Source organism: Cyprinodon tularosa, unplaced genomic scaffold (assembly GCF_016077235.1).
Source record: "Cyprinodon tularosa strain WSP-4 unplaced genomic scaffold, ASM1607723v1 ctg33, whole genome shotgun sequence".
Lineage (NCBI taxonomy): Eukaryota > Metazoa > Chordata > Actinopteri > Cyprinodontiformes > Cyprinodontidae > Cyprinodon > Cyprinodon tularosa.
Genome location: NW_024039041.1, coordinates 73,428 through 85,257, shown reverse-complemented (window position 1 = coordinate 85,257; position 11,830 = coordinate 73,428). Strand labels below are relative to the sequence as shown.

General features: G+C 38.2%; 1 protein-coding gene across 1 annotated transcript; it reads right to left on the bottom strand.

Annotated features, from left to right (window-relative positions):
• Nucleotides 1-2,967: 2,967 nt before the first annotated feature.
• On the bottom strand, nucleotides 2,968-4,698 carry LOC119789015 (carboxypeptidase B-like). The gene is made up of 2 exons (XM_038293756.1): nucleotides 4,535-4,698; nucleotides 2,968-3,321 (listed from the first exon to the last, which is right to left on the bottom strand). Exons 1-2 carry the CDS (start codon nucleotides 4,659-4,661, stop codon nucleotides 3,119-3,121), a joined length of 330 nt encoding a protein of 109 aa, XP_038149684.1. The 5' UTR covers nucleotides 4,662-4,698; the 3' UTR covers nucleotides 2,968-3,118.
• Between the last annotated feature and the right edge of the window lie 7,132 nt (nucleotides 4,699-11,830).

The window sequence follows — 11,830 nt, the reverse complement described above, 5'->3', positions numbered from 1 at the left end:
GAATAGTGGCACTTCCGAAGACTGCCAAAAAGGTGCCAAGGGTGTTGTCGCACTGCTGTTGCTGTTTTGGGCAAACGATTTGTTATAGACGCCTGTTAGTCTATAAAAACTTCCAAGTAATTATATTTTATTTATATAATTTCTTATAAAAGCTTGTAGAACTTTCACCTGGTACCTGCCACAAGGCTTCACTAAGCCGACAGGCCACCTGCCGCACTTCCATTACCGTTTATGGGCAAATGCTTTGATTTTGGGGTTATTTATGCCTCTTCTATATGTACTTTCAATGAATGATGTGCTTGATTAACATAATGTATGAAAATGTATAAACAAAAAAAAAGTTATAAGGTAAGAGTTTGTTACTGCTCATTGGCGCAGTGGATACACTGCTGTCCAGCAGCAACAGGGTTCTGAGTTTGATTCCTGGTCTGGGGTCTTTCTGCATGGAGTTTGCATGTTCTCCCTCTGTATGTGTGGGTTCTCTCCGGGTACTCCAGCTTCCTCCCTCAGTCCAAAAACATGACTGTTAGGTTAATTGACTTCTCTAAGTTCTCCTTAGGTGTGAGTGTGTATGTGAATGATTGTTTGGCCTGTTTCTGTTTCAGTGTGGGCCTGCGATAGACTGGCGACCTGTCCAGGGTGTACCCCACCTCGCACCTGTAGACAGCCGGAGATATGCACCAGCACCCCTCGTGACCCTAGCCGGGATTAAGCGTGAAGGGAAATGGATTTACAATGGTAACTGTTTTTGTGGGTGGTTTGTCTGGTGATAAGAAAAACCAATGTTGTGATATGAAAAAAAATCTAGTGAAAATACATTGGCACACTTATGTAGTCAGTGGCAGTTGGGTGCCATGAAGATGCCAGGATAATGCCAGAGGATGCCAGGATGCTACCAAGATGCCAGACTGACTGTAAAAGCTTTCAGCATCACATGGTGGCTGCTGCTGTTTTTGTGAAAGCAATGCTGATTATCGACAAATGGGATGTCAGGACAGTTATGAGCTACTGACTGTTTGTAAATACGTACTTTCAATTGATGGTGTCATTATTGTTTTTGAATTAATAAAAAGTTTTACAAAATAAATAGTGACTGTATACTGCAGCATGTCATATATGTATGCATATGACATGCTGGAAGGATGGCAAAGACTCACTGCAGCAAAGACTCACTGCAGCTTACTGTGAGTTGTTACAGAAAATAAAATACTTAAGAACATGCTGGTACTCAGTAGAATTCCCTGGCCACAAAGAAGCCACAGCATGCTAGAAGATACCATGGTAGACACAGAAAGTGTTTGCAGTTACAATGGCTGTGACAACTTTATTATTTACAAACCTGCCAAGAAGATTAATTATTGTTACTCGAATTTTGCAAAAACCTTAAGATTTTGCAGATCAATAATGACAGAGCAGAACTTGTCGTAGTAATTTTTATTTTCAAAAAGAAAGGTTTAAAGTTCAGCTGGAGAGCTGTCATCGTAATCTGTCTCCAAATTCTGCATGGCCTGAAGGGTTTCAGTTTGTTCTTTGTTGTCCATACTAAGTACTCTGGGAAATTTAACTCTAAAAAAATTATTTTTGGCACCAATCTGCTGCAACGTGGCTGTCATTCAAAATAGCCAAAATAGACAGGCTGTCTAGCACCCGCTTCATGGCCATGGCAGGTCATGAAATCAGTAGCAGGTCATGAAAATCAGTGGCAGGTTACAGAAATCAGTGGCAGGCTGTCTGGCACCTCCTTTGGTGGTGCGGCAGCAGCATCTGCCACGATTTTTGCCTGCTGTCTCTCACTAAGTGTGTGAAGAATGATGCTTCTTAAAATTAAAGACATAATTGATAACTTGGAGCTTCACAACAAAACCACAACATTATTTTCATTCGGATTGTTGATTCAGTTGAAGGCTTCTTTGGATCCATCAGATACGCAGCAAACTGAAAGACTACAAAGATCCCTTCTGCTCTTTAGTGATCACCAATTATTCTTTGATGAATAACAGATATTAAGAGTTCCTCCAATATCTAATTATCCTTTAGAATAAGTCCAATAAACATTGGCGAAAATTTAAAAAGTTATTGTCAGAGACTGTTGGAAATTGATGAACATTTCTTTGCAACTTAATAACCTGATACTGATGAGGAGCAACAACATTTTTAATGAGGGCTTTACATAAAAAAGGTGCATTGGATTGACATAAAATGGAGAGATGAGTTTATATCCTTGTGCAATGACTCACCTTTCAGTTATATGAATTACTTGCATTCCCTTTACCCTGCACCAATTGTACAACAGCTGCTATTGAACAAGTGGACAGCTTTAGGTATGTGAGGGTTGTTTTGATGCTTTAACAATAGACAATGCAACCTTTTAATTTCTTAATCTCTAAACTTTTTAAAAAGTGTAGGTTATCGTAATGGATGTTATTCTAAAGTGTGTTAAATAGTTACTGTCTTTTTAAATTTGGGTAGTTGCAGGTTTGAACTGGGAGGGGGATGTCTTGGAAGGAGGGTTGTTTCTGTGAGTAGCTGTTTTTTATACTGACCCAAATAAACAGGGTAAACTGCCTGGTGCTTGGTTGCCATAGTGGAACGTTATAATATTTTTGCATTAATCTTTTGTTGAATTACTCCAGTTCATTTGGATTTCATGTAACACAGCCTCTTGAAAGAGTTTGTCCACATTTAGGCAGATGCTTGGCAGAGCAGAGATGATGCCAAGGAGAGCCCTTACTGTGCTGCTGGACTGAAATCTTAAAAAAAAAGTAACAACAAAAAAAAGAAGAAAAACAGACAAACATAATCCATTGTAACATGGCTTTATGGTTTGAATCTAAAAAAGGATTTTTTTGCTGACCCGCCTTTATTATGCACACTGCACTTAATTGGGTTTTTCTCTTTTGCATATCTTTCAACAATGAGTTCAGGACACCAATAAAAAAAACTAATTCAGCATGTTGGGATGGATCATTGATTTTATTGTTTCCACTTATCTTGACATTCTGTCAAACACAATGAGAAAACATGGCTGGAGGTGACCGTATCCATGGAAACACACAAGAAGATTGGTTAGAGGTTGTAAGGGGTGGTGGGAGTAGCGTTGGCAGGGGTCCTGGCTGTGTTAGCAGGGGTCCTGGCTGCTACACTTTTTAATAGAGATCTTTTGCACGTGGGTGGTGATATACTTCACAGTCAGCTCGGTCTCCTTACAGATTGGCTTCATCTCAGACTCGGGCAGCAGGAAGCCATAGTGACCATTGTCACCCAACACAAAGGTGTAGATATATTTTACTCTGAGGTCGTAGGCCCAATCGTCGGAGCCTCCTGCAGTGGGGTGTAAGATCAAATAAAGAGCCAGGAAGTTACACAGTGCAGCATATGCTGATCTATAGAGATGCTGATCATTGGTTGTTTCTATAAATTACCTGTGAAGCATATTCCCGGAGCCATAAAACTGCCTGCTTTTGCAGCCAAATGCACACGTCAGTACTTTTATGCCGTGACTCGGTGAGAGTATGGATTACCAAGATGGCGGCAGGTGGCTTTAATTTTTTGGCCTATAAGCTATTGAGTTAATAAATAGAGATCAGTGGCTTAAACAGGGTATACACTGTTTGATATGTTCAATCGTTGCAGGCTACAGCTCAAACTGTACGACAAAACTGCAGGGTTTAAAAGGTCACAGCTCACGATGCATGTTCTCACACTGTGCGGCTTGATGCTCTGATGCGTTCTTACAACGGCCGACTGAATTTCAAACATGTTTGATTTTCTACCGACCTTAAGTTTCCTGATCAGGGGGTGGTTGTGAGATGCTAATTGCCCCTCTTTACCCCCTGTATACTACATGATGCACGACGCCCGAGGAGTCTAAAACACGGCCTGATCGAAAAATTCTCGCATGACTGGAGAATCGGCCTAAAAAGGGCAACAAATTGGACAGTGTATGCCCGGCTTTAGCAGCACTATTAAAGATCGGAGAAACCTGCTGGGAAAACTGTGCGGAGGGCCCAGGAGAGGCTACAGGTGGCCTGGGATAGCTACATCGCTGCAATCTGACTGTTAGGTGTTGCTGAAAATTACATACTCTAAAAATCTGGTTAATTTGATTGGCTGTGCTGAAGCTGTCGCAGACATACATATCTGCATCTGAGCATTTATTAAAGTTAACTCTAAAATCATGTGACCCTACCTCTGGAAAGTAGCCATCATAAGTTACCTCCAACAATTTGTCTGGAACAAGATCCTAGCCGCAATTACCCTTTAAAGTGTTCCGTTCTCTCCACGTTCACTGGCTTTATCTATACATTCTTTGCACTTGTTCAAACAAAACCTTGTTTTTTGCATTACACAGAAAAAATCCCAAAAAGCTGTAGTGAGTTGCTAAAAGGAAATGAAACTCCCAGAAACATACATGAGCAGGAAATTACATTTCCAAGAGGACACATGATCTATGCCGGATCCCTGGAAACCTTTTATTCTGGAAGTCCAAGACAGACAAAAGTTGAAGTTTTAGACAGTGTCTCCATAGACTCACCGCTTGCCATGGTCTGCAGCCAGATGAAAGGTGTAGGAGTAGGGGAAGAGCAGAAGCTGAGTGTATGAGTGCATGCTGATGTAAGCTTTGATGGAGGGCTTGTTTTTGTGGATAAGGTCAGCAACATTCTTCGCCTCGATCAACAGCTTGGTGTTGCTAGAGGCTATCCCTGCGGGTTTGTTAGAATGTCCAATGGCTGAGACAAATGAGGGAAAAAATAATAAATTATAATGTCAAAAAAAGTTTGTTGCTCTTATTCTTGCTCTTATTCTGAATTTTATTCAGTTTAGTCAGATCTACTGTAAAAAATATGTCCTTATACAATTATGTTTAAATATCATGGTATCATGGTTTCTTCTTCCTTTTTTTTTTGCTCTTCCACCTAGTTGATTTGATTTAGCTTTTCCAGAAAAAAAAAAGATTTATCTTATTTTCAAAGCATTTAATTGTCTAAGCATCTGTGTATGCACTTGATCAAAATAATGCAATAAAAAACAAAGAAAAAAAATAGATATGACCGGTTCTTCAGTGCTTTATATTTGAGGGTTTAATGTATGTTCTAGCACCTGTTGAATCCCCCTCCAACAATTTCCAATTTTTGGTATCACTTTACATTTTCCCCTTGTAGATGGCTAGTAATTTGTCTATATATTGTGTAAATTAATCTATGAACACTTCATAAATCATTCATAACTGTTTACTATGCATTCCACATATCATTAATGCAAAAAGGATTATGCTTACAAATGCTTATCTTAAGTAGAGTAATTGAATGTCCCTCATGTTTCTCTGATGACCTACTTACTGACCAAGATAGGGTTGGAGGAGGAAAGGGAGCTTGTCCATGCATCAATCTAAAATATTTTGACATTATTAAAGCTTAGGTAAATACTATTTTAGTTACTTACTCATGCTTTATGCCGCTGTGCTCCAACATGGGGTCAACCTTTTCAAGGCCGAGGGCTACTTCATGGGTACTGAGTCATAGAAAGGGCTACCAATATTGACCTTTGATCTGGAGGAGTCAGCATTCACTTAAACTTCTACACAATAATCATATTTTTGTTGTTTTTTTTAATTTATAATAAAAGCAAAAAAAAATTCAAATCTCTATAAATGCTTAAGTGTTCCATATAATTTCTATGATGAAATGCTCTATAAATTATTAAGAAAAGAGAGCAACACAAAAAAAATAAAATGTCAAAACCAGTCCACTGGTTAGTTGTTCTGTTTTTAGTATTTGCTAAGGACACCCCATGTGTTCCTTGAGGGGCCCTTGGTGCCTGATGTTACTGTGTTGGTGACCCCAGGTGTGCACTATATCAAGCAGGGACATGGATGTTGACATTAATGTCAATGGTCTCTAAATCCTCCCTGTTAGGGCTCCAGAATTCAACCTGCAGATGGCAGCAAACTCTTTGTTTATGAATTAAAGAGTTCAGATAGAATCCTGGGATAAAACTTTCAATATTGAGTTGTAAAAACATTATGCCAGAGTTCATCCAAATTTGTGCTGTTAAATTTAGGATTTACACATTAGAAATGATGAGTAATTTCAAATACATTTGGAATATTCTTTTTTTATTTTTATTTTTTCTTTATCAACTACAAACAAACTAAGTAAAACATTTATTGCAACAAAACAGGAGTGTATAGCGTCTGTGTGTGAAGGCAGACATACCCTAAATACTCTAAATCTTTAACTAGGGTCACATGGTCATCAAGCTTTGGCCTCAGTTGGAAGAAAGATATATAATTTATAATTTTATGGTTAATTTGTTTATCTGTAACATTTTGATTAATTAAATTAAAACTTTAATTTACATTATATTCTTAAAAAGTTGTTATAATTATTAAAATCAACTGCATATATACTTGTTATGCTGTTAAATACATAAAAACTGCTCAATGTATTTTGTATTGTCTATTGTCAGATCATATCAGTAGCAAAAAAGTAAATAGAGAAAAAAGTTTCCCCACTCTATTTAAACCCTTAAATAATGTCAAAGCTCAGAACAGAAGACTCAGATTTCAAAGCAGAAAGTTTGATATCTCAAAAAAGCATTTATTAAGAGTGAAAGATCTGCGGCAAGGGCGTCTTAGGAAAGAAACCTCTGCAGGATGATAACACGTAGTGACCATGTCATTGTGGCAGAGGATGATTATGAATGTGTGAGTCACTAACCTGTTCTTAAAGTTCAGTACGTGTCCAGAGGACAAGGTTGGCCAAGACGCCGCGGATGCTGCCCCAGAGTGTCCCAGATGTTGAAGTCCTGGAGGTCGGAGAACAGGCAGACGATGAGAGCCTTTATCTGCTTCCTTATTCTCATCGTCTTCTCCTTCTTTCCCATCGCCCAGCATGCCACAGGTTTGCCTCCCGTGTCTAAAAGTGGCAAGCAGCAGCAACCCAGACTGACAGCTCATTGGCTAATTTGTATCACGTATAGCCTCGTCCCGGATGCTCTGGATGGCTTTAACATGTTAACAGGTGAAGTTAGACACCGTCCTCGGACAACAGGCGGTAATCTAAAAATGTTTGAAATCAGCTTTGGTCTGGATTAGCCAGCAGGTGATCCGCTAGTCCATGACCTCTGCTCTAGATGGTCACTGCCCACGACACTGATAATACCTAAAAAAGTTTAGATTTACATATATATCTATATTTTTTATATTTAAATATTTATAAACATTTCTAAATAGAAAATGTTTAGTTCAAGTTGTGAAAATAGGCTGTACTTAAAAAAAACATAAAAACAACAGTAAAAGAAACACTTAAAAAAAAAAAAAAAAAAGAATTGCAATGGTTTTCTTCCAGTACAACTTTTCTTTTTCTATTAACATATTTATTAACCTTTTCACCAAAATATATTCTGCATATGTGTAAAGCACTACTTGGCAAAACAGCATTTTTTGATTCTCATTATCAAAGATAAAATAAAGTGCCCTTCGAAGTGAGTGAAATCAGAGAGACCAACAGCCACCAATCAAAAAATCAACATGAAGTTCAAGTTGGCAGTAAAACTAGATATCTCAAGCGGTACATATATCCATCAGGCCTTTGCGTATTAACCAATCTAATCTAACTTGTATAACAATCATACATCTTCCCTCACCAACTACATACAGCTGTTGTGCTTTTTTCTGATAGTCAATTTTTAATATATGTTTATCGAAACTGACAAAGGTCACTTGATTATTACTTTAAATATAAACAAACTATTAAAGCCATGCTTATTAAAGAAATGTACTGGATAATAAGTTATGTTTCTTTGTAGGAGACATAAATGATAAAAAAATATATATAAATTACTTTATCTCTGAATAAATACAAAATCAGCCCACTGATTAAAATAAAAATAAAATAAAAAAATATTTAAATACCTACATGAGCAGTTTATCAAAAAAAAGCATGACTTCTCTTTACCACATAAAGCAGAATCCTATGTTGTCTTAGTTAAACATTCCATTAATAAATTTACACTGGACCAGATACCGAAGATCTCTATTTTTAAATAGCTGCTGACGAAACACACAAGAGTGCATCATAGATCTTGGTCACTATTGTAACCAGTAACGTTAGAAAAAAACACAACATATTAATGTGTGTTGAGGCTTAAAATAATGCTGTGGAAAAGTGTACACTGTCAAAGAAAGCAGCATCCAAACAGCATTAGGGTAGGTTTGATTAATGTTAGTTTTTCAAAGACCACTCAAGATTCCCTTTAACTATAATGAAGTCTCAATCTAATGTGATTACAATGTTTATGTGTGATATAGGGTGTGTTCGATCGTGAGTGTTCTTGTGCTCTGAGAAGGTTGCAAATACCCGGTTCGATCCCCACAGCCTCCATTCTGGGTTCCTGAGCAAAACCCTTAACCCCACACTGCTCCCTGGGCACCACACAGTGGCAGCCCACTGCTCCTAAAGGGGATGGGTCAGATGCAGAGAGTGAGGCAACTGAGGCAGGAATAAAAAAAAAAAAACAAATCCAAAAATCAAACATGAAAAAAATTAAACAAACCAGAAACCGTGGAGACAGCAGGGGAAAAACAATCACAACGAGGAAGAATCAGAGAGACAGAGTTGGAGGAGCGAGCACTGAGGAACTGCATAAGGAGTGTATTTATGGGAGACTGAAACAAAAGAGAGGACTAACGAGCAGATTGGGAGCAGGTGTGAACAGAACAGACAGGAAAGGAGCTAGGGAAAAGGAGAACACAAGAGGGCAGCAGAGGGCAACAAATAAAAACCTGAAAAATAACTAGAGAACACAACAAAATAAGAATAAAACCACTAAAACCAGAAAAGATGGGGAAAAGTAAAACTGAAAACTCAAAAGAAAACATAACAGAACCAAGACTGTGACACGGGCGAGAGGCGGGGTACACCCTGGACAGGTCGCCAGTTATCACTGTTCAACCAGTAATTGTTTCCTCGAGACAACAAAATAATTATCTTGTTAGCACGAGAAAACAGTTATTGATTTATTGGGATGACAAGATGATTCATCTGTATGAGGCTGGCCCTGGATTCCCAGTCCATCCAAGCCTGCGGTGCCCGTAGTTGTGCAGTCGCGGTACCATTTGTGCTCAAATGATCAGTTTTTTTTTAGTTTCCTCTTTCTTTTGACTTATTTTCAGGTGGTGGTAGATGATTGGATTGCATGGAATACAGTAGAAACAAATCTGATTGGTTTTTAATGAAACTCTTTATTCTGGACTTATTTTTGGGGTTAATGCACCTTATACCTGTTACAGGCATAACACTGGGCTGTTTAGAAAACACTGGTGCCAGAGGAATAGGTCTAATTGCTTATGAATCAGAAGTGGAAGCAAATCCTCCAAGCAACAACATCGTCCCGTTCTCGTTTTTACAGAATTACACACAAGCTGTCATGACTTATACTTATAAATCCTCTCCCGCTGTTGTGGGTTTTGAATGATGGAATCCTTCTCCAAGATCAGAACCTTACTCTCTGTTTATTGTCGCTTTCGAAAATTGACACATTTAAAATACAAAGATAATGCATGTCCTGTCAAGGGTTGAGTAAAGCCGACACATCTGTCTAAATGAAAAAAATCTCTACAACAATAATTTGGGCATAACAGCAGATGATGATAAGTGATTGCTCCTTATTCTGCTAGCAACAGATGGTTGCCTGTTTGGTCTCTTCACAGCAGCCACCTATCTTACTCACCTTTCTGAGTCTTTAGGGAAGTGATAAAATTAGATGCGATAATTTCTTCCTTGTTGGTTGGTATACACATAACCTAAGCATGAGAATTCTATGTTTTTGTTAGTGTTTTGAATCAATGTGGAGAAAAATTGTATTTGCTGCTAGTCATTTTCTATGTTTGCAAGGTTTGTTTTGCTGTCCAAACAGGAGGAGTTGAGAGTGTCATGTGACTGGCTAACGTCAGTAGCATTCCTCAGGAATCTTCATGCAGATTAACAAGTCTTTGCTGCTGTGTTAAGACGTATTCACACCAAAGACTGTGTCCGCGTCAAAAGCAGTTGATTTACATAGTATATGCAAACCGCAGGGCTGTGCAGTGTGTAGCACTACTGCCTTGCAGCAAGAAGGTTCTGGGTCCGATTCCCGGCCTGCGGTCTTTCTGCATGGAGTTTGCATGTTTCCTGACACAGTGACACCACAGCCAGATCAGAGGTTGGGGAAGGAAGGGAAGTCTGTTGCAGAGATGTTGGAAGCCCCCGACCGTACAAACCTGACGCCAAAGAGCAGAAAGCCCTGGAGAACTCAAAGTGGATTGGGCGTTCTGGCCTGCCTGCAAGGACTATTGAGGATGAAGACTTTGTGGATATGATGAAACAAGCCGACAAAAGGTTCAATGTGTTCAGTGTGATATATGTTAAAAACAGAATCAGTGTGTGAATTTCTATTCTGCACAGTGTTATATAAATAAATTAGAGAAAAAGAGAAGCTGTGTGTGAAGAATTTTTATCCTGTACAGTGTGATATATATGTTAAAAAAGCAGTGCGTGGAGAAGTTCTATTATTTACAGTGTTGACTAAAATGACTAATATTTGACTAAGACTAAAATTGATTTTCCTCATTTAGACTAAGAAAAAAACTAAACTGGGAAGGCAATGACTAAATATGACTAAGACTAAAATAGATTTTTGTCATTGTGACTAAGACTAAATTAAAAAAAAGCTAAAAAAATTAACAATGGCTGAGACAAAGCTTTTTCCAGTCAGAATGAAACATGATGTTAACAGAGGATAAAATAAGGAATAGTCTTAAGAGTTTTTTAGGTGACTCATACAAAGCCATTTTAATGTAGCGCTTAAAGGACTATTTGTTGTCCTTTCTTACCTCAAGTGCAGAGCCGAACCAGCTGCTGCCTCTTTTGAGTGAGTTCTCATTATCCACCAGTTCTGACTATATTTACACAGAACCCTGACTCAGTAAGTTACCAGTAAAATACTAATAACTTGTAAATACTGGAAAAGTCTAAATCAGGGGTTACCAACCTTTTTAAGGCCGATGGCTACTTCATGGGTACTGAGTCATAGGAAGGGCTACCAATACTGGCCTATGAATTGCAGGGATCAGTATTCACCTGTACTTCATACTTAATGAACATATTTTTTTATTTGGAGGGAGGGAAGGAAAGAAGAAAGGAGCGTTCATCTTAACTTCAGACATTATAAACATTCTTCTTATTGTCTCTTTTAATTCCTAATTTTCTTTAATGATATTGTCATTTTGAAACCTGTATAAATGCTTAAATACTCTGTATGATTATGGGATGGCGTATTTTATAAATTCTTAAAAAAAGATGTGCGACAGAATAAAAATAAAAAATTTAATCTTTGCCCACTGGTGAGTTGTGCTGTTTTTAGGAGAGGGTGTGAGCACCCCATTAGGCCCTCATGGGGAACTCGCAGGCACCATGTTGGTGACCGCTGGTCTAATTGATATGTACTGTAATAATCGGCACCTTTAGAGATACTCCTGAGCTCATCTCCATGACAGCTAAATTTAGCTGAAAAAACAAAATTGTTCTGTGACAATAAGCTTCTTTTTTTAAAGCAATATTAAGACTCAATGATATTGTTACCTTAAAGGGGTCATAGAATAATTATATAGGGTATTTGGTGCTGATCCTTAAGGTCTCTCAATAGGGTGTGTAACATTGGCTGGGCTGAAAATGACATATTTGCTGTTCTATGAGCTCTAATGCAAGCTTGGTTAAAATCCCTAGAATAAAAGGACAGGTTTTCTTCTTTTTATGGTATACTCATGAATATTTAGATGAGCTATTTGGTG

Bases quoted from the DNA above. Each gene is read 5' to 3' on its own strand.
- LOC119789015 (XM_038293756.1), bottom strand. From the start codon at position 4,661: ATGTTGCTGACCTTATCCACAAAAACAAGCCCTCCATCAAAGCTTACA. The intron at 3,322-4,534 runs GTGAGTCTATGG...ACCCCACTGCAG, and splicing joins GCTGCAGACCATGGCAAGCG to GAGGCTCCGACGATTGGGCC.